This window comes from Pseudophryne corroboree, chromosome 5 (genome assembly GCF_028390025.1).
Source record: "Pseudophryne corroboree isolate aPseCor3 chromosome 5, aPseCor3.hap2, whole genome shotgun sequence".
NCBI classification, from domain to species: Eukaryota; Metazoa; Chordata; class Amphibia; order Anura; family Myobatrachidae; genus Pseudophryne; species Pseudophryne corroboree.
In genome coordinates, this window is record NC_086448.1 from 342188167 (window position 1) to 342212439 (window position 24273).

The 24273-nt window shown below is 45.5% G+C and overlaps 1 protein-coding gene across 1 annotated transcript in view; it reads right to left on the reverse strand.

Moving 5' to 3' along the window:
- Nucleotides 1–24273, reverse strand: part of ITGA9 (integrin subunit alpha 9) — an 838556-nt gene that overhangs the window by 36565 nt on the left and 777718 nt on the right. Inside the window, exon 25 of the mRNA XM_063922573.1 lies at nucleotides 2162–2275. Coding sequence (XP_063778643.1) covers nucleotides 2162–2275 — 114 coding nt within the window. The remainder of the gene's footprint in view (nucleotides 1–2161; nucleotides 2276–24273) is intronic.

The window sequence follows — 24273 nt, forward strand, 5'->3', positions numbered from 1 at the left end:
TTGTTTCAAAAACTGTGCAGGAAATGGGAAAACTGAGTACTCCAGTAAGGTATGGGTGCGGTGGGCTATCTTTTAGGGTATGTACCAAACATGTGCGCCATCTTCAATCTAAGTCAGTTTTCACATTTTCTGCACAGTTTTTGAAACAAAAGGGCGTACTGTGACTTTTGGAACACTATATATATATATATATATATATATATATATACACACACACACACACTATATATAATTTATGTTACAGATGGCAATAATGTAGCTTAAACAGAGTTGCATGCCAGTCTGTTTTCCGGATGGATTGGGCATATTTTTGCACTGTGTATGCGTTATAGACAAGCGCATATAACTAAGGGCAATTCAAAGTCGCTTGCAACTCAGTCACATGTTAACCTGCAGCTTAATTGGTGTAACTGGCTGGCTTTTGCACTAGTTGTGGTCATGTTGGGTTCTGCGTATGCAGAGATCCACCTGTTTGCAGGCAGATCCTTTGCACCAATGAAAGGTCTGTTACACATCTGTAGAGTGTAAAAATACTAGGTGAATAAAGATATATCCGTACAGGTACAGGTTGAGTATCCCATATCTAAATATTCCGAAATACGGACTTTTTTGAGCGAGAGTGAGATAGTGAAACCTTTGTTTTTTGATGGCTCAATGTACACAAACTTTGTTTAATACACAAATGTATTAAAATATTGTATTAAGTGACCTTCAGGCTGTGTGTATAAGGTGTATATGAAACATAAATGAATTGTGTGAATGTAGACACACTTTGTTTAATGCACAAAGTTATAAAAAATATTGGCTAAAATTACCTTCAGGCTGTGTGTATAAGGTGTATATGTAACATAAATGCATTCTGTGCTTAGACTTGGGTCCCATCACCATGATATCTCATTATGGTATGCAATTATTCCAAAATACGGAAAAATCCCATATCCAAAATACCTCTGGTCCCAAGCATTTTGGATAAGGGAGACTCAACCTGTATATCTAAAAGAGCTAATTATATAAAAAATAGCTATATATATTGCATATTATTACAATTAAATATAATATTTCTCTCCAGGCCTGTAAATAGTAATATTTAAAACAAAAAAACAACAAAAAAAGAATGCAAGCTATAAACTGGCTATAAACTAGCTCATCTGCTTAATGTGCATGTGCATTAAAATGCCATATTCATTAAGGACTTTGAGAAAATAATTTGAACTGTTTACTGCAGACACTGTGTACTGTATATCTTATTAGCATATTGCACACATAAATTATTATAAACAGCAATGCAGCTAGCTAATCACTGCTAAAGTAATAGTAATGTAAAGTGAACTTTGCAATGATGTTACCAAACCGTACTGCTGTGTAATTGTCACAGGCTTCTGTATCTACAGAACAGAAACCAGAAAAGGGTGCATAGATTGGCAAGTGAAATGGGAGAAGGGCTGATGGGAAATGGGTGGCAACTGGCAACATAGTGTATTGGGTGCCAGTGCCCAGGGGCTATTAACAACGTCATCTGTTCTTGGTCAGTCTTATAAACCCTTACTGTAAGCACACAATACAGGTTGAGTATCCCTTATCCAAAATGCTTGGGACCATAAATATTTTGGATATCGGATTTTTCTGTATTTTGGAATAATTGCATACCATAATGAGATATCATGGCTATGGGACCCAAGTCTAAGCACAGAATGCATTTATGTTTCATATACACCTTATACACACAGCCTGAAGGTCATTTTAGACAATATTTTTTATAACTTTGTGCATTAAACAAAGTTTGAGTACATGCACACAATTAATTTATGTTTCATATACACCTTATATACACAGCCTGAAGGTCATTTTAGCCAATATTTTTTTATAACTTTGTGCATTAAACAAAGTTTGAGTACATGCACACAATTCATTTATGTTTCATATACACCTTATACACACAGCCTGAACTTCATTTAATACAATATTTTTAATAACTTTGGCATGTTAACCAAAGTTTGTGTACATTGAGGCATCAGAAAACAAAGGTTTCAGTATTTCAGTCTCACTCAAAAAATCCCGTATTTCTGAATATTTGGATATGGGATACTCAACCTGTACTAATATATATATATATATATATATATATATATGCATATGTATATATAGACATGTATAGTCTTACCTTTTTCAATATTTCTGTATTTAGTAGCATAAAAACATCAATGTTTCGAGTCTCTTCTTTCGCTAATAATGTTAAATTACATTCCAGCTCTAAACAATTTGATCTGCTACAATCCTAAAAAACATTAAGGATTATATAATTAGTTTATGTTACCTATTCTAGCAGCAGTTGATTATGGAATCTATTAAAACAAATTCTTACAGTAGGTTTATTTTCAAATACTTGTTATTTGAATAATTAATGTGTCTTCCCTCATGACCTAATGCTTGCAATATATTCACCCCATTTTGTTTCATAATATTAAAGTGTAGATTTGGAGTAATCTACACTTTACACCAGTGCATCCAAAAGCGGTCCTCAAGGCACCCCAACAGTCCAGGTTTTAGGGATATCCCTACTTGTGCTCAGATAGTATAATCAAACTGACTGAGTACTAATTAAGTCACCTGTGCTAAGAATGGATGTCCTTAATAACTGGACTGTTGGGGTGCCTTGAGGACCGCATTTGGGAACCACTGCTTTACACCAAACACAAATTGACTACTATTGTTCTTTCATCTTTAAGACAAATTTCACTTTCTGTGTTCTGCTGATTTACTTCAGTAACATACAGTATGCCATCTGCAAATATGGGACTGAAGGAACAGACCACCTCATCAGTCCCTCAGTGTTGCTGATTATAATCAGTTCAACCACTTTGTGATAATGATTACATTTGTTGTTGTTTAGCTTGCAGTAGCACGCAGACATCTCTGGAAAAATCATCCATCATTGCTATCATATACGGTACTGGCTGCATGACAAATATATACATAACATAATGCAACAAACTACAACTATAATTATGAGGTACAAATATAACTATGCTGTACATTCATTTATGTATTTATAGATGAGTAACAGTTTTACAGTACAGCAATGTAAACATTTTAGCATTCAGTTATTCTTGTGTTAAGTAGCATTTTAGTATAGACCAGAGGTTCTTAAATGTGGTCCACAAGGCACCCCAACGGTTCTGGTTTTAGGTATATCAATGGCTTAGCACAGATGGTTAAATCAAATTGACTGAGGTGCTAATTAAGTCACCTGTTTTCAAGCATGGATATACTTAAAACTTGGACTGTTGGGGTGCCTTGAGGACCACATTTGAGAACCTCTGGTATAGACAATTGTTGTAGGTTTAAATACCTGTTTTCCTTTTTATGAGATCAGGTAAAGGTTTCAGCACTATGCACTGACAGGTGTCATCCCCACTTTCCCATCTCTGCCACTCCATCTATTTCTCATCTCTGTCCCTCCTTTCTCTCATACATCTGCTTGTCTCCCTCTTTCATCTCTGCCATCTTTCACCCCTCTCTCCTTCATCTCTGTCACCCCTCTCTTTTATCTCTGTCCCCTTAACCCCTTCTCTCTGTTTCAACTCTGAGAAGAGCAGGAGGAAAAATGAGGCTGTGACTGTGTCTAGCAGACAGCCAGTAAGAGCTTAGGCAGGGGGGGCTCTCTCTGGAATCTGTGCTAGACACATACTGTAGAGACAGAGGGCCAGATGCATCATCGCTTGGAAAGTGATAAAATGGAGAGTGAAAAGGTACCAGCCAGTCAGCTCCTAACTGCCATTTTTCAAACACGGCCTGTGACATGGCAGTTAGGACTTGATTGGCTGGTACTTTTTCACTCTCCATTTTATCACTTTTCAAGCGATGATGCATCCAGCCCAGACAATGTCAGGGAACCAGGCTCTGCCAACGCGCCAAGCTGAAAATCTCGAATAAACCACAACACAGTATATCACCGCTATTGTGTAAGGATATTGTTCATAACTACCTTTACCAAACTCTGTGCACTTGTGACTAGGGAGTTTACTGTGAAAAGACCCTTAGAATGCCAGGGGGGGTGCAGACCCCCTCCTGCAAGCCCGGGCCCAGGTAATTTAGTGCCCTCCTCCCTCTCGATGCCTCTAACCGGTCGAGTCACATTTGTATGACCACGTCCTACATTTAACGTCAGTAGCGTGTAGCCCATGAAGTATATCACGTGTCGTGTGCAGGCTTGGTGAGTATACAAGGGGGTAAATTTACTAAGGTGGGAGCTTTTTAGAACTGGTGATGTTGCCTATAGCAACCAATCAGATTCTACCTATTGTCTTCTAGAAGCAGCTAGATAAATGTTAAGCAGAATCTGATTGGTTGCTATGAGCAACATCACCAGTTCTAAAAAAAACTCCCACCTTTGTAAATTTACCCGAAGGTGTGCGATAGGCCGTCTGCACATACATGACTCGTATTTCTGAAACAGCGCAGTTTGTGAACTGTTCGCATGCTGCAGTGGTGAAGGTGTATCATGACTGGACAGATGGCACCATTAAGAATAACCGACGTGGAAACTGCAGAGCACCACGTGCCATTGATGTGAGAGGTGAATGGGACAGATGTATTAACCTGGAGAAGGCATAAGGAAGTGATAAACCAGTGATAAGTGCAAGGTGATAACCGCACCAGCCAATCAGCTCCTGTCAGTTTGCATGTTGGAGCTGATTGGCTGGTGCGTTTATCACCATGCACTTATTGCTGGCTTACAGAGCCGTAACTAGACATTTTGGTGCCCTGTGCCAGAAAGGTAAATGGTAACCCCCCCCCACACACACACATACCTAAAATAGGGCTGTGGGCTGAGCACACTTGGCACAAACCTAGTTACGGCCCTGCTGACACACACTGCTACCATCATGAACTAAATGATGCAGTGCAGCACCAAAACACTACAGTACATTTGCCACACATATAGTGCAGCTTGTTCCAGAAGCCTTACCGGGGGACTGAAGAAGATGCATTGCGGGACAGCTCTCAGAGCCCCAGGGGAAGTGGCCACACGCCAGGGGTGTTTCAACAGAGGAGGAGTCCGTAGGCCCCCTCCTCTGTACGGCGCTGGAGTCTACTGCGCATGTGCAGATCTCCATAAAGATGGCACCCGCCATGATCCGGAGACTAATTTGGCTACTGCGCATGCACAGTGGCCATTTTGCCGGTGATTTACGCTGTGACCGCATCTCCCGACACTGGACTCCGGAAAGGTAAGTATTACAGTGGGTGCGGTGTCTGTCTGTGAACAATTTTTGTTTAATAAACAGTTGTATTTTTTCAAATACATGTTATTAGTATGTCTTGTAGAAGCATAGATAAAATCATTATTAGTATGACAGAAATAGGTACTGTATGAAGTGATTAATTATCAGATATTAAATACATACTACTTAAAATGTAATGTTATAGGAATGCTATAGGAATGAAGGTTTACAGTAAATGAAGGAATACATATTTAAAGATTATTTTTAAGCATATTATGTAAAAAAATATTACATGTTTTGATAGAATACACGTTGTTAATTAACGGGAAAAGTTAAAAAAAATTTAACAAGATGGTGTTTACATGCAGTTCTCTAAGAGAAACATTGCAGATAGTAAATGCCCACAACTTCACTCCCCCCGTCACTGCCCCCCCCCGCCGCCGGGTCACCCGTCTGCCGTATCGGCGGTCAGACAGCTCGGCGGTGGATCGCTGTGTCTGTAGGGCCCTTAAGGTGGCACTCACGGGACCTTCACTTCAGTGAACTTCCCATGAGTGCCGCCTTACAGTTTCATATATGCTGGTATTGAATGTACCCAGGATGCCACCAGGACAGGATGTATTTGGAATATGTGGAGTGCCAGTGATCTATGTTCTACATACTGTATATAGTAAAAAATATTAAGCCACTCACCGGGCATTTTTCAGATAGTACAAGAATTATGTTATCAGTCAGGAAAACAAAACAAAAATAAATAAATACCTGTATATAAAGGCTTACCATACTATCCTTTTAAACTGGGATGCTCATGAATTACACAGGATCTGTGTCTGACTAAAACCAGGTGGAATGCCGGCTTGAAGTCAGTCAGCCACAGAACCTGTATAATTCATGAGTGCCCCGGTTTAATGTGATAGTATGGGATATAGATAGATAGATATATATATTTATATATATATATATATATATATATATATACACGCACACACACACAATCCGATATCAGCTGGCGCTCTATTAGAAAGTCAAAGTCAATGTACCTGTGTGTGCCCCTGCTGAACTAACAAGGCACGGTTGTGACAACTAAGCATGGCACTACAGGATTTGAAAAAAGATTTTATGTGCAAAAAAGAAAACAGGCAGAGTAATCCATTACACTGTGTGAGTCAATGCGGCATTTTGGAGCCACGCAGGGCTCCTTCTTCAGGACCTCTGTGTAACAAATGTGTTGCTGTATGTTACACTGAGGTCCTGAAGAAGGAGCCCTGTGTGGCTTCAAAATGCCGCATTGACTCACACAGTGTAATGGATTACTCTGCCTGTTTTTTTTTTTGCACATAAATTTTTTTTTTCAAATCCTGTAGTGCAATGCTTAGTTGTCACAACCGTGGATGTCAACTATATTGGATGCCATATATATATATATATATATATATCTCATACCTCCCAACTTTGATGAAGCATGAAGCGGGACTCCTGTGCGGCAAAGCCGTGACCCCTTGGAAAGGGGGCTTGGCTTCAGAGAAGAGGGGTGTGGATTCACGGTAATGCCGCAATCGTGAGCCACGCCCCTGTTTTCCGTCACTGTAGGGGAATGGCCAGCTCTCTGTGAGATGCTGGCATGACCCAGTCCCTCTGTCTCCGTGAATAGACGCTCAATGCGCATGAAAGGATCTTCCCAACTCCCCCCCCCCCCCCACCCCCACACATGTGGGACACTGTGGCTCGCGGGTGGGACAGTCCCCAAAAAACGGGGCTGCCCCGCAAAAATCGGGACAGTTGGGAGGTATGTGTATATATATATATGTATATATATTTATGAAAGATTAACCCGGCACTCCTGTATAGGGTCTGCGTGCCCCGGTGCCATCAGTGAAAACTGGATACTGGAAAAAAATGCTGCGGCACTCAGGGTCTTGTAAAGCAATCAAATATGTATTGGCATCACAAAATAAAACACCAACGTTTCGGGGTGTCTAACCCCGTTGTCAAGATGTGAGAGTGAAAATGAAAAAGAAACTACTTACCCTTGTAGAGACAGAACCCGCCAAACCGGAGAGGAAGCCGCCTACGGTCCCGTCGTGTGCGCTGCGTGTCGCTGAATGATGACGCGTGTACGCGTCATGGGGCGCATCTGTGTTGTCACGTTGCCAAGCAACGGGCTAAGCACGGAAGTCCTGGAACAGTGCGGCTGTGAAACCCGAGAAGCAGAGTGTAAGCACCACATAGTGAACTGTGCACATGCATACTACACTAGCGGGACAGACTGCTGTGACCACTGCAGGGCTGATAGGGACTGTGTGAGCCAGGGATGCCCCATGAAAATTACTGTATACATTATAGTGAATAAGGGGCCATTCGGCACGTAATGGATCAGCCTGCTGCACAATAAAACACTACATCGACATGGAAGAAGAGAGCGAGGAAGTAAAACAAGGGTGAGCAGAGGTGAAAAGTGCAGGCACCTAGTATAGTGCAGATACAGTAATTACATAAATGCAATGATTTGGTCTGGGATACCAGGTGGGTGTTCCCAATGTCACGTCCGCCATAGGGACCTGCACTCAATCTGTTACAAATACTGCATAGAAGCCTGTTGGCCACATATGCTGCAATGTGCCAGAGAGCGGGGTCCCGATTGCATATTGGGAACGGTATTATTTGAAATAGGTGAACATGATAGATTCCTCCATTGGGAACTACCCGAAGATGCTCCATGTTATCCTCTCATTAAGACCAGTCGGGTGTATGCTATTGAGTTTGAATATCCAGGACGCCTCCTTGCGTAGGAGCAGGCCCTCCCGGTCTCCTCCACGTAGGGATCTGGGTACATGGTCTATGATGATATGTTTGAGGTCAGAGAGCCGATGTCGGAATTCCTGGAAATGCCTGGCTACTGGCTGGTCAGAGGGGTTGCCAGAGATGGCCGCTTTGATTGCCGAGCGGTGCAGGGCACAGTTCACTATGTGGTGCTTACACTCTGCTTCTCGGGTTTCACAGCCGCACTGTTCCAGGACTTCCGTGCTTAGCCCGTTGCTTGGCAACGTGACAACACAGATGCGCCCCATGACGCGTACACGCGTCATCATTCAGCGACACGCAGCGCACACGACGGGACCGTAGGCGGCTTCCTCTCCGGTTTGGCGGGTTCTGTCTCTACAAGGGTAAGTAGTTTCTTTTTCATTTTCACTCTCACATCTTGACAACGGGGTTAGACACCCCGAAACGTTGGTGTTTTATTTTGTGATGCCAATACATATTTGATTGCTTTACAAGACCCTGAGTGCCGCAGCATTTTTTTCCAGTATCCAGTTTTCACTGATGGCACCGGGGCACGCAGACCCTATACAGGAGTGCCGGGTTAATCTTTCATAAATATCAATTCAGGAGTCATTAGTGTGGCTCACTGCCGGAACCAAGGCACCCCAGCATTTTTATCGACTATCATCATCTTCCCTGCAGCAGGATGACAGAGTAGCTGCCTCACGCAGTTGCGGAGGAGCCCTTCCCTACCAGTATCTTCACGGGTTGGTGCACTGGAAGCACTTAATTTTATGGCACAAGGCACTTTCATATTGCAATAGGCATTTTACAGCACGCTTTCTGCACTTTACTGGACACTGCTTGCTGCAGGCCTTGTGTCTGCAGCCCTGCATAAACTAACAGCACCTTAGAGCACACCATGGAGGATGTTCGTGGATTCAAACACCTGGATATCAAGAAAGGAGACGTCTATAGCTTCACGGACGAGGACGCAGACCGGCTACGTTTCAAGGAACAACTCTCTTCCACTGACCAACAGCAGGGCCCTGATGAACTGTACCAACAACTATTTAAATTAAAACGGAGAGAGATAGACTTCCTGCTGCACGGCATCTCTCTGTCCGATTACCACAGAGAATGTATGATCCCCAGGGGTTTTAGGGTTAGAAACTCACCCACCATTGGGAGATATAACCCCGACTTCTGCAAAAAGTGGATCGGTATCACCAACAAATGCAGCCTGGACCTTATGCTGTTGGTGATAGAGGAGGCCGGCAGGGAACTCAGGGTGGTCAAAGAAAAAATCACCGCCTTTGAAGTGGATCACTTGTCTACCCTGCAGCAAGACGAATCACACGACTGGCTCCTGAAATTACGTTCTCAATGCGACAACTATCGCAGAGACCTTGTCAAATTCAAGAAGAACAAGTTGAGCACGGTCCAAGACGACTATGAAAACAACAGAGTCTACAGGTGGCTGATGGGGAATGGCACCGATAATTCCCAAACATCTCGTCCCAGACCTAGACAGGGATGGCGTCGCCGTAGGGAGAATGTATCTAAACCAACAGCATCGTCAAACAGCGACAGCGAGTTCGCTGTAGCAGACTCAGACGGGTCGCAGGGAGCACAGGCTGCCCCTTTAGGTCAAGCAGTCGCAACAGGTTCCAAAACCAAAGGGCGCCCACCCGTCGGGGTGGGCAGAACACGAGACTCAATAGAACGAGCTGCAAAAAACAAAACTTAATTTTCAACCTTTCCAAACGTACCCTTACTCCTGTTGAAGTCGATGTGTTGAATTACGGTCTCTCGTTTGTCCCCACTAACCAGCATAAAGAACTTGACTGGAAAATTGATCTCTACCAATTTGCAAGGAGATTACGGAGACAGGAATATTTTGCTCTCCATCCGACACAAGCTTCTATACTCAACCCTGTTTTCCAACCTTTTCTAAACAAACGCAGTCAGTCTTCCTTCGACCCTCCATCCACCAACCCATCCATCAAATCTTACATCCGTTTGGTCGACGAAGCTGCAAGCAAATATACCAAAGCCAAACCACAAGTCCATCGTAACCTTTCCAAAAAAGAGTGGACAGCTCTCAAGAATTTAGGAGCATATACTGACATCGTTATCCGCCCCGCCGACAAAGGGGGTGGGGTAGTGGTTCTGGACATGGAATACTACCGATCAGAGACCCTATCCCAACTGGCAGATACCAACACGTACAGTCTTTTGGAAAATGACCCCACCTCAGCATACAAGCAGGAACTTGATGCTATTCTGACCACAGCTCTGTCACAAGATTTAATTTCTGACAAGCTACACAAGGCACTCACGCAGAAATTTCCACTGGTTCCCGTACTGTTCACAGTGCCCAAAATACATAAGAACTCACAAACACCTCCCGGACGCCCGATTATTTCAGCTTGCCAGTCACTATACCAACCAGTTTCCCAGTTTTTGGACTGTATATTACAACCCTTAGTGTTAAAACAGCGCACGTGCTTGAAGGATACTACCTCCTTTTTGAAGCTGTTGGATGGATTTGGCACGGTACCGGAAGGTGCGATCTTATGCACGGTTGATATATGTAGTCTCTACACCAGCATCCCGCATATGGGTGGTCTGGAGGCAATGAAGGCTTTCCTGACCAAAGAAAAGATGTCGGATGTGGATCTGGACCTCTTCTTAACCCTACTGGAGCTAACTTTAACAAGAAACTACTTCCTATTCGACGGCCGGTTCTATCAGCAGAGAACCGGATGTGCGATGGGAAGTAATGTAGCTCCTTCCTACGCCAATATTTATATGCTTCAAGAGGAGACACAGATGTTCTTCCAAGATCGCAATACGGCTAGGCATATAGCCCTTTTCACAAGATATATTGACGATCTGTTCATAATCTGGACCGGAGGAGAATCAACTCTACAAGCATTATTGGAGTCCATCAACTCCAGGTCCTCTCCAATTAAGATCACCTTCCAATGGTCCTCCACAACTATCCACTATCTGGATGTTCAAGTTACCATCTGCAATGGAAAACTGCAAACAGGAGTGTACAGTAAACCCACTGACAGAAATACCCTTTTACGGGCTAATAGTCATCATCCACGCTCATTGAAACTCGGACTTCCCAAGTCCCAGATGATTAGGGTTGCCAGGATCAATAGTCAGTCGGAATGCCTAGAGAGCGAATTAGACAAGATGGTGTCCAAGTTCACAGCTAGAGGATACGACTGCACCACTTTAAATACCATCAAGAACGAGGTGCTCCAGATGTCACGCAGTGATCTAATGCAGACAAAAGCAAGATCCACCGATAATAGAATTATTTGGAATACGACCTTCGATACCTCCAGTCCGGTACTCAGCAGGGCTAACAGGGCCCTTTGGCCCATTGTTTCTTCGGATATCCACCTTCCTTTTAAGCAAAAGACCCCGATGATGTGCTACAGGAGGGGACGTAACATCAAGGACATGGTTGTCCATGCAGATATAACCAACATTGCCAGGACACCTCTCCAAACGCAGTCCGATTCATTCTTAAGAAAAAACCTGGTTGCTACCGTTGTCTTGGTTGCACTACGTGCAGCCATATGATCACGGGAGCCGTATTTAATGTACCTCTAACCGGCAAGAAGATTAATATCCGCTACACACTAACCTGCACGTCCTCGTACATCATCTATGTCATCGTCTGTCCCTGTGGCTTATGCTACGTGGGAAAAACTATTCGAACGCTACGGGAGCGTATGGCCCTGCACCGCTCGGCAATCAAAGCGGCCATCTCTGGCAACCCCTCTGACCAGCCAGTAGCCAGGCATTTCCAGGAATTCCGACATCGGCTCTCTGACCTCAAACATATCATCATAGACCATGTACCCAGATCCCTACGTGGAGGAGACCGGGAGGGCCTGCTCCTACGCAAGGAGGCGTCCTGGATATTCAAACTCAATAGCATACACCCGACTGGTCTTAATGAGAGGATAACATGGAGCATCTTCGGGTAGTTCCCAATGGAGGAATCTATCATGTTCACCTATTTCAAATAATACCGTTCCCAATATGCAATCGGGACCCCGCTCTCTGGCACATTACAGCATATGTGGCCAACAGGCTTCTATGCAGTATTTGTAACAGATTGAGTGCAGGTCCCTATGGCGGACGTGACATTGGGAACACCCACCTGGTATCCCAGACCAAATCATTGCATTTATGTAATTACTGTATCTGCACTATACTAGGTGCCTGCACTTTTCACCTCTGCTCACCCTTGTTTTACTTCCTCGCTCTCTTCTTCCATGTCGATGTAGTGTTTTATTGTGCAGCAGGCTGATCCATTACGTGCCGAATGGCCCCTTATTCACTATAATGTATACAGTAATTTTCATGGGGCATCCCTGGCTCACACAGTCCCTATCTGCCCTGCAGTGGTCACAGCAGTCTGTCCCGCTAGTGTAGTATGCATGTGCACAGTTCACTATGTGGTGCTTACACTCTGCTTCTCGGGTTTCACAGCCGCACTGTTCCAGGACTTCCGTGCTTAGCCCGTTGCTTGGCAACGTGACAACACAGATGCGCCCCATGACGCGTACACGCGTCATCATTCAGCGACACGCAGCGCACACGACGGGACCGTAGGCGGCTTCCTCTCCGGTTTGGCGGGTTCTGTCTCTACAAGGGTAAGTAGTTTCTTTTTCATTTTCACTCTCACATCTTGACAACGGGGTTAGACACCCCGAAACGTTGGTGTTTTATTTTGTGATGCCAATACATATTTGATTGCTTTACAAGACCCTGAGTGCCGCAGCATTTTTTTCCAGTATATGTATATATATATATATATATATATATGACCCCCTGGAATTGGACCCCTGTTTTGGCCATCTGGGGAATCATATATACATGCAGGCACTATCATCCATTAATTGAGCCCCTTAATTAATCTGGATGGAGTCTCATTCCCTGGCTAGTTTGGTGACCCCAAGGAGGGTTGGTGGCTCACCTTGACTTGGACCCGGCGACGTCAGCAGCACCACGAACCGAACATGGGAGGCACTAGGACCCTGGAGCTTACCTGTCACGGAGAGGAGAGCGGGAAGGCTGACAGAACGTGGATTGGATTAGTGATGGGAAATAGACGTTATGGTAAGAACTTACCATTGATAACGTGATTTCTCATATGTCCACAGGTATCCACAGGATAACATTGGGATATGGTTGAGCGACAGCGGAAATGGCACCAACACGGTCACGAGCTTTCTGGCCTCCCAGGATGCATCGGGGCCTCCCCATATAGTCCCGCTCACTGACTCAGTCAAATCAGTTCTTTCCACAGTGATTTAGGCAGGAGCATCAGGTAGAGACCTATTTAGGCGAGAAGAACACACATGCACACCCTTCCATACAAGAGGGAAGAGGTTTAGTGATTGTCAAGATCCTCAAATCAGGTGCGTCAGGGTGGGATCCCTGTGGATACCTGTGGACATAAGAGAAATCACGTTATCAACGGTAAGTTCTTACCATAACGTCTATTTCTCTGGCTGGGTCCACAGGATTATCCACAGGATAACATTGGAATTCCCAAAGCTAATTTTAGTGGTGGGGACGCTCCTGATTACAAAGGAGGACCTTTCGCGCGAAGTCTGCGTCATGAGAGGCAAAAGTATCCAAGGCATAATGTCTAATGAATGTGTTTATTGAAGACCATGTGGCTGCCTTACAAATCTGTTCTGCTGAAGCACCCTGTTGTGCTGCCCATGAAGGACCTACCTTACGTGTAGAGTGAGCAGAGACATTAGCCGGAATAGGGAGATCTGCATGAGAATAAGCTTCTGATATTACCATTCGGAGCCATCTCGCCAGCGTCTGTTTACTAGCAGGCCATCCTCTTCTATGGAATCCATAGAGGATGAAGAGGGAATCTGTTTTCCTGATGGCACTAGTACGATCTATGTGGATTCTTAAAGCTCGGACTACGTCCAGCGATGCTTCTCCCGCAGATAGTCCCGATACCTGAAAAGCTGGGACTACAATCTCTTCATTCAGGTGAAACTTTGACACCACCTTTGGAAGATAACCAGATCTCGTTCTGAGAACTGCTCTGTCTGGAAAAAACTTAGGAAAGGAGACTTACACGATAACGCTCCTAAATCTGACACTCTTCTGACTGACGCCATTGCCAGTAGAAAAAGCACTTTAGCCATTAACCATTTAAGATCTGCTCTCTTAAGTGGTTCAAACGGAGAACCCTGGAGGAATTTAAGAACTAAATCCAAATCCCAGGGAGCTGCAGGAGGAACAAATGGAGGTTGAACATGTACAACTCCCTGAAAGAAAGTACGTACATCCTGTAAATCAGCAATCTTTTGCTGAAACCATACAGTTAATGCTGATACCTGAACTCTCAAGGAAGCAACTTTCAAACCTTTTTCCAATCCTGCTTGAAGGAAATCCAAAACCCTGGATACTTTGAAAGATCTTGAATTCAAACTTTTTTCAGTACACCAATGAATATAGGCTTGCCATATTCTATGATACACACGAGCTGAAGAAGGTTTTCTTGCTCTGAGCATAGTTTAGATTACTTGTTTTGAAAATCCCCTAGCTTCTAAGATAGAGGATTCAACAGCCACACTGTCAAAGACAGGCGATCCAGATGGCTGTGACAACAAGGACCCTGCATTGGCAGATCTGGACGTTGAGGGAGCAGTATCTGTGCTTCCACGGACATTCTTAGCAGATCTGTGTACCAATGCCTTCTTGGCCAAGCTGGAGCTATTAGAATTATTGCTCCCTTTGCTTGCTTTATTTTTTCTCACTACTCTGGGTAACAGAGATATTGGAGGGAACAGATATGCCAGATGAAATTTCCATTCTACTGACAGTGCGTCTACAAGGACTGCTCCTGGGTCCCTTGTTCTCGATCCGTACCTGGGAACTTTGTTGTTTAGATGAGACACCATGAGGTCTATCTCTGGTAGACCCCATCTGTTTACTAGTGTCTGAAACACTTCTGGGTGTAACGCCCATTCGGTTTCCTGAATGGTGTGTCGACTGAGAAAATCCGCTTCCCAGTTCAGAACACCTAGGACAAACACTGCTGACAATGCTGGGAGATGGAGCTCTGCCCATCTTAGAATGGGAGTTACCTCCTCCATCAATCTTTTGCTGTGAGTTCCTCCTTGATGATTGAGGTACGCTACTGCTGTCGCATTGTATGAGAGAATCTGGACCGGTCTCCCTTGCAGACTGTCCTTTGCCTGAACTAGAGCCAAGTAAATGGCCCTTATTTCCAACAGATTTATAGGCAGGAGACTTTCCCATGCGGTCCATTTTCCCTGGAACCAAAGGACTGTTGTCAGACTTGCCATTCTTTTATCCAAAAGGGTCTCCCCTTGTTTAAATGGTCTGTCTGTAGCCACCACGCTAGAAACCTTTTTACGTTTAATGGAAACTTTATCATCTGCTTTTTTATCGTCTGATGATTTCCGTTCCATTTGGTCAGAATAAGGTGCTGCAATGGTCTGGAGTGGGATTGCGCATATTCCACCATGTCGAAGGTTGATACCATCAGACCCAACAGTCGCATTGCTGCATGGACTGACATTGTCTGGGCGAGCAACGCTTCCTGAGCCATGACCTGCACCTTGACTATCTTATTCTCTGATAAGAGAACTTTCTGTAAGTCTGAATCCAATATGGCCCCCAAATGAACCATCTGCTGTGACGGATTCAGAGACGACTTTTCCCAATTTATGAGCCACCCGTGTCTCTGTAAACAAACTATTGTCTGTTGAAGATGGCTCAAAAGTAAATCTTGCGAATGTGCTAAGATTAACAGGTCGTCGAGGTATGGGAATATTCTTATCCCCTGTTTGCGCAGACAAGATGCCATAACCACCATAATTTCGGTAAACACCCTGGGTGCTGTTGCTAGCCCGAAGGGCAAAGCTTGGAACTGAAAATGTTCCTGGAGGATGGCAAACCTGAGGAAACACTGATGAGACAGTGCTGTAGGCACATGTAGGTAAGCATCCCGTACATCCAGAGATACCATGTAATCTCCCGGTTTACATAGCCAACCTTATGGAACGTAATGTCTCCATGTGGAACTTCGAGATCCAAATGTATTTGTTTAACATTTTCAGATTGAGAATTGGTCGATATGACCCATTTGGCTTCTGGATCAGAAATAGATTGGAGTAAAACCCCTGTCCCCTTTGTGATGGAGGTACTGGGACAATCACACCTGACTGCAGTAATTTTTGGACTGCTTCTTGCAGGGCATTGGCCTTCGACTCTATACGAGACGGGCTGGTGCAAAAAAATCTTTGAGGAGGCTGCCTCCTGAATGGGAACCCATACCCCTGAGATACCACCTTCTGCACCCAAGCATCTGTTGTTGACTGCTGCCATATGTGTGCAAAATGAAGGAGTCGGCCCCCAACCCTGGAATCCTCCAGGCGGAGGCCCGTCTCTTCAGGCTGATGGTTTCTGTTCAGGCTTGGAAGCTGGCTTTTTGCTAGCCCACTGCTTCCTACCCCTGGTTTTGAACTGGGGTTGCTTAGACTCCTCTTTAGCTTTCGCTTTACTTTGCCAACGAAATGAGCGAAACTTTGAACCCTTAGACTTAGGGTTATAAGTAGCCGGAAATCTGACATTCTTTGATTCAGCCTCTGATTCTAGAATATTAGATAATGATTTCCCAAACAATATATTAGCAATGAAAGGCAATGCTTCCAATTCTTTCTTGGATTCCGCATCTGCTTTCCAGGTACGTAGCCAAACTGCTCTGCGAGCAGCTACTCTCAAGGCTGAAGCTTTAGAAGCAACTGTACCCATATCAATTGCTGCTTCTTCCAAGTATTGGGCAGATTGTCTTAAACGGCTTAAATTATACTCTTGCTCTCTATTAGGAGAAGAGATGTCATTCTCAAGTTCCTCTATCCATTCGCTCATCGCCTTTGCTACCCAGGCCGAAGCCATAGCAGGTCTTACCACTGCTCCTAATAGAGAAAATACATTTTTCAAGAAGCTATCTACCCTTCTGTCTGTGACATCATTTAGCGAGGTAGATGACAGTGGTAAAGCAGATTTATGCACAAGTCGCAGTACATGTGCATCTACTTTTGGAGGAACTTCACTTTTCTAACAATCCGCAGCTGTAAATGGATAATAAGAATTCCATCTTTTCGGAATCTTATATTTTTTACTGGGCGTCGCCCAAGACTCATCCATCATTTCCGTCAGCTCATCTGACGCTGGGAATTCAGTTCTCACTGATTTTGTTCATTTAAACACAGGTGCTTTAGATTTTAACACTGTCTTGGCTGTCTCTTCCAAAGAGAGAACAGCCTTTACAGCATCAATAAGTTCAGCTACATCCTCTGAACTAAAATTCTGCGACTGATCATCATACGGAGTATTTGAATATACTGTATCATCATCTGTTGTATCATCTTGTGTAGTCTGCCACATAGACATATCCGTCTTAGTCTTACCTGTCCCTTGGTTGCTTGTAGAGGCTACTGGAACCAAGCCATAGGAAGGGAGCTGCATGTATGGGTTAATAGTGTAACCTAACCCTTGAGGTGGTGCTACCGGAGTTAACCTGTCCGCTATTGAAGATAGAGTCTTTGCGAACATATCCCATGGTGGCTCTGTTGGTGGTTGAACCAACTCCTGTTTTTTACTTTGCTGAAAAGCAAAACAGTTCGCACACAACCCCTCATAAGTGACCAATTGGTCCATACCAATTAACCCTGTCTTACAAGATAAGCATGTTAGGGATGTAGGAGTGCTCGATAAATTCTCCTCGTCACTTTTGCCGCTCACAGACATGGTAATAATCTGTTAATGACTATACAATTTTGTGACTGACAATCACCTATATATGAGTATATAGAAGTGAGATCAATCTGACCACAGCCGTGCACCTGAATTGAGGGTCAGAACAGGACTGACGTTACATAGAAAAGTCAGCACATATACTAGCAGTCAGTCAAATGTTAAGGCATTAGACATTGTCATATGAGAATACAACCCCCATAACAACTTACAAGTAAGTAGGAAAATTGTACTTCTGTTTTTACCTGGTTCTTTTTCCAACATAACATGCAGAAAACACAGTAATATACAGATCTCATATGCAATATGTACTAAAAATTAACAATTCATACTAACAAGTAGAGAGAATTTTTAGTACTGTATACCCTTCCTCTGTAGAGTGGGATACAGGGAGACTCACCACACTTCCATATCCAAGCAAATGCGCTCATAAGACGCTGAGTGGATTCAGACGCTACTGATGTACACTACCGCTCCTGATAACTGATAACGGACACAGTCGCTCACTGACGGACACGGACGCTCAGCGACTTCCACGTGTATGCAGACGCTAAGGCCTGCGACTCGGTCTAGGCGGGATCTCTAGTGTACACAACCGCAGCGTCTAAGCTGCGACCGAGTACCCTCGTGGTAGCGTCTGAGACGGAAGTGAGGTCATTTAGCTCATGGACGGGAGACGCACGGAAACTGGTCATGAACTCGGAGGAGGGGCGGCCAGGAGAGCATCTGAATCCCCCTGTTGACTTAAACTCTAAGGATCGCGGCCTCTACCTAGTCCTGGCGCCTATGATCGCTAGAGCGTAGCGCTGTCGCACTCGAGATGTTCGGCGCATCAACACACTGCTTGCAGTCTCCACCAATACAGTGTAGCTGTGTCCGGACCCCTCTAGTAAGAGGAAATCCATAGACTTACCGTTCCCCCATGCTCCGGCCACAGCCTGGTTACGTCTGCTGGACCTGCTAGAACATCCGACACAGACGCCTGTCGAGGCAGCACTATTACCGCGAAGGTAAGCGTTGTTGCGACCCGGTGGGGAGTTGTTGGAGCGACTCTTTTTAGTATGCGTTTAAGACGCTGTTAAGAAAAGTCGCTCAAAAAATATAGTAAGTCTATAAAAATAACATAATAAAAGCTTCAGGCTGCTTTATTCACAGCAGCCCTGTGACCATGCGGCTTCCTGCCGCACCAAGCAAAAAACTGATTTGACTGAGTCAGTGGGTGGGACTATATGGGCATCCTGGGAGGCCAGAAAGCTTGTGACCATTTTGGTGCCACTTCCGCTGTTGCTCAACCATATCCCAGTGTTATCCTGTGGATAATCCTGTGGACCCAGCCAGAGAAATCTAGTTCACTTTGGTGATTAGTTCATTATGATCTAGTCACTCGAAAGATTAGTTCAGAAGATTAGTTCATGTAGTTCATTTAGTTCATCATTTCACTCACTGACTGAGACTGAAAGGAGTGATTAGATTTAGAACTAGTCTAGACTATTACACATAGAGTAGGTATTTCTAATACTAGCTCATTGTAGGAGTTATAATCTTTTTCAAATGATCAGATATGTTTAAAATGTCAGATTTTTTTTATTTTTAAGAAAAGCAATAACTTATATAGCAACCTTATAGTGACATATGTATCTCTGCAATATTAATCCCATTGTTGGTACTCCTTTTTACTTCATAATATGCAAGTGAAAGACACAAATTCAGAGTAATGTCATGTCACTTTTTTCTGCTTTTAAAATACAATAATTAAAAGAAAAAAAGTCCCTTTGCCCCCAATGTAACAGACCTTAGAGAGAGATACAGTGGAGATGTTGCAAAGTAACCAATCAGCTTCTGTCATTTATCTTCAACAGTATATAAAGTGACAGAAGCTGATTGGTTGCTAGGGGCAACTGCTCTACTTTATGTCACTTGAAGGTTCATAGTACATATCCTCCTGTGTCTTGTGTGGAGTAATCAGACCCTACAGGATAGCATGCAGCACTCAGCACTGTGGGGGTAATTCCAAGTTGATCGCAGCAGGAATTTTTTTTAGCAGTTGGGCAAAACCATGTGCACTGCAGGGGAGGCAGATATAACATTTGCAGGGAGAGTTAGATTTGGGTGGGCTATTTTGTTTCTGTGCAGGGTAAATACTGGCTGCTTTATTTTTACACTGCAATTTAGATTGCAGAATGAACTCACCACACCCAAATCTAACTCTCTCTGCAAATGTTATATCTGCCCCCCCTGCAGTGCACATGGGCCCTCATTCCGAGTTGATCGTTCGCAAGGCGATTTTAGCAGAGTTGCTCACGCTAAGCCGCCGCCTACTGGGAGTGTATGTTAGCATCTTAAAATTGCGAACGATGTATTCGCAATATTGCGATTACAAACTACTTAGCAGTTTCAGAGTAGCTCCACACTTACTCGGCATCTGCGATCAGTTCAGTGCTTGTCGTTCCTGGTTTGACGTCACAAACACACCCAGCGTTCGCCCAGACACTCCTCCGTTTCCCCGGCCACTCCTGCGTTTTTTCCGGAAACGGTAGCGTTTTTTCCCGCACGCCCATAAAACGGCCTGTTTCCGCCCAGTAACACCCATTTCCTGTCAATCACACTACGATCGCCGGAGCGATGAAAAAGCAGTGAGTAAAAATACTATCTCCATTGTAAAATTACTTGGCGCAGTCGCAGTGCGAATATTGCGCATGCGTACTAAGCGGAATTTCACTGCGATGCGATGAAAAATACCGAGCGAACGACTCGGAATGAGGGCCATGGTTTTGCCCAACTGCTAAAAAAATTCCTGCTGCGATCAACTTGGAATTACCCCCAGTGTCTTTAGCTGATAGGGAGTGTAGCTTGTCACCTAATATACTGGGGGAATGAATCATGGCTATATGCAGTTCAGTATCAGCTCCATACAATGCATATGCCTGAGCACAGCAGTGCCACACATGGTAGCTTAGAGGTACTGTACTGACTGGTATGGCTGTATGAGTCATTAAGTCAGTGAGCTGATCAGTGATCTGTAATGAATCACTGAACTACTGAACTACTTGCAAGGAGAATGACTCATGAGTCGTCAGGACAATGCAGTTCAATCAGCTGCACAGAGTCCACTGACTTTATGAGCACAGCAGTGACCCCTGTGGCAACTGAAGTAAACTGATTTATGAGTATTCAGTATTCACTCTCACTCTCACTCTCTCTCTCTCTCACACACACACACACACACACACACACACACACACACACACACACACACACTGATTGGTTGCTATGGGCAACATCTCCACTTCTATAGAACTACCTAAGTATATGTACCATCATATTTTTAATTATTTCAAGACTGAAGGTTCATCAGACAGACATACATATCCCCTATGTCTTGTGTAGACCCTACAGGATAGCATGCAGCACTCAGAACTGTATCTTTGGCTGATTGGGAGTGACAGTGTACCTTGTGACCACCTAATATGCTAGGTGAATTAATGATGGCTATATGCAGTTCAGGATCAGCTCCATAGCATATGCCTGTGCACAGCAGTGCCACACATGGTAGCTTAGAGGTACTGTACTGACTCGTATGGCTGTATGAGTCATTGAGTCAGAGATCTGATCAGTGAACTGTAATGAATCACTGAACTACTTGCAAGGAGAATGACTCATAAGTCGTCAGGACAATGTAACTCAATCAGCTCCACAGAGTGAGTCCACTCCATGTCTGAGCACAGCAGTGGCCCCTGTGGCAGCAGAGATGTACTGGCTCATGAGTGTTGCTGAGTGAGAGTTGAATAACAACAGTGCTGCAACAGCACCTACACAACACCCAGCAGAAGATTAAGCACAGCAGAATGCTCAGGAGCCAGTAGTACCAGAAGCAGCAGCAGGTGTTTGGACATCTGGACTAATAGGACAGTGATTGTATCACAGAAAGGTGAGCAGCATGACCACACATGCTCACTCACAGACACACATAGACTTTGGCTAGGAAGTGCAGATGATATATTTTTTTTAATTACATCTGTATTGCTGGGCTGTGTTGTACTTTTAACTTTCATTTCACAGCATCAGATTCAGGAGGTAAAAATCCAGTGAATGAGACAGTGACTAGCCTAATGCTGGCTCTATTCTGTCTGAGTCTAACTCCTCCTTCCTGATGAACTAATCTTTTCCAGAGCTGTGAACTGAACGAACTAGTTCACTTTGAATATTAGTTCATTTTGAACTAATCATTCATGAACTACCCATCACTAGATTGGATGAAGTAGAGCGGGAATACAGGAGGCGGTGTGCGCATGGGGGTGAAGAGAAGAAGCCGCCGTTGAAGAGACTGTGGAGGAGAGCGCTCTTATATAGCAGTGGAGCCCTGGTGAGGGGATCGTGCACCGGCGAGCAGGAGACAGCGTGAATCACTACCGCCGGAGGTCCGTCCGAGAGCTGTGAGCTGCCCCCCGCTACGAGACTACGGCTGGAGATCCGGTACTACTGACGCGCAGTGGAAAGCTGGGCAGCACACTCAGAGGAGCTAGCCGCAGCCAGATCGCCGGTGGCAGGGAGAGGTGAGAGAGAGAGTGGGAGCAGAGTTATGCTGGTCCGCCCAAGTACAAGACAGCCATAGGAGAAATATGCTGCCAGGTACCTACATGCCCCAAACCTCCTTACCCTATCTGTTACACAGTCAGAGAACTGTCGCCTTAATCAGCCCCAGTCACTAAATAGCCTGTCGCATCTGGGACTGTCAGCCTCTAGAATGCCTCCACCACCTACGGCAAACCCTGTGCCACTTGCTAGAAAGAGAGAGAGAGAGACATTGGAGCTTTGTTTGCCAAATACCAGAAAGTGACAGAGAGAGGGAGTTATTGTCCCTGGTCAGGGGACTTGTTTAAAAGAGGCACAAGAACAATCATCAGGGACTTCGGCCAGTGTTAGGCATCACCTTAATGCAGTAGAGACAGGGGCGGAACTCTGGGAGGCAGTGGAGTCGGCTGCCGCCGGGCTCCTGGCCTCAAGGGGGCGCATCTCCTCCACTGTCCCCAGTGCCGCTCACCGCGCTGCTGCTGCTGTCTGTGAGGGGAGGGGATCGCAGCGTGCGCCTCCCCTGCCCCTCACTCTCCGGCGGCGGCGCGCTTCAATTCAGCGCCGGTTCGTGAGCCAATCAGAGCTCGCGGACCGGCAGCTCCACGAGCTTTGATTGGCTCATGGACCGGTGCATAATTGAAGAGGGACACAGCCGCCGGAGAGTGAGGGGCAGGAGAGGCGCACGCTGCACTCTCCTCCCCTCACAGACAGCAGCAGCAGCGCGGTGAGCAGCACAAGGGATGGGGGGGGAGGGTCATCTATATGTGGCACTGGGGGCATTGCTGGCACTGTGGGGACCTGTATACCTGGCACTGGGGGTCATATCTGGCACTGTGGGGACACTGGCATTGGGGGCATAGCTGGCACTGTGGGGACCTGTATACCTGGCACTGGGGGTCATATCTGGCACTGTGGGGACACTGGCATTGGGGGCATAGCTGACACTGTGGGGACCTGTATACCTGGCACTGGGGGTCATATCTGGCACTGTGGGGACACTGGCATTGGGGGCATAGCTGGCACTGTGGGGACCTGTATACCTGGCACTGGGGGTCATATCTGGCACTGTGGGGACACTGGCATTGGGGGCATAGCTGGCACTGTGGGGACCTGTATACCTGGCACTGGGGGTCATATCTGGCACTGTGGGGACACTGGCATTGGGGGCATAGCTGGCACTGTGGGGACCTGTATACCTGGCACTGGGGGTCATATCTGGCACTGTGGGGACACTGGCATTGGGGGCATAGCTGGCACTGTGGGGACCTGTATACCTGGCACTGGGGGTCATATCTGGCACTGTGGGGACACTGGCATTGGGGGCATAGCTGGCACTGTGGGGACCTGTATACCTGGCACTGGGGGTCATATCTGGCACTGTGGGGACACTGGCATTGGGGGCATAGCTGACACTGTGGGGACCTGTATACCTTGCACTGGGGGTCATATCTGGCACTGTGGGGACACTGGCATTGGGGGCATAGCTGGCACTGTGGGGACCTGTATACTTGGCACTGGGGATCATATCTGGCACTGTGGGGACACTGGCATTGGGGGCATAGCTGGCACTGTGGGGACATATATATCTGGCACTGGGGTCATATCTGGCACGGTGGGGACACTGGCAATAGGGGCATAGCTTGCACTGTGGGGACATATATATCTGGCACAGGGGGGCATATCTGACACTGGGAACACTGACATTGGGGGCAGAGCTGGCACTGGGGGGACACGTATATCTGGCACTGGGGGCAAAGCTGGCACTGTGTGGGGACATGTATATCTGGCACTGGGGCATATCTGGCACTGTGGGGACACTGGCATTAGGGGCATAGCTTGCACTGTGGGGACATATATATCT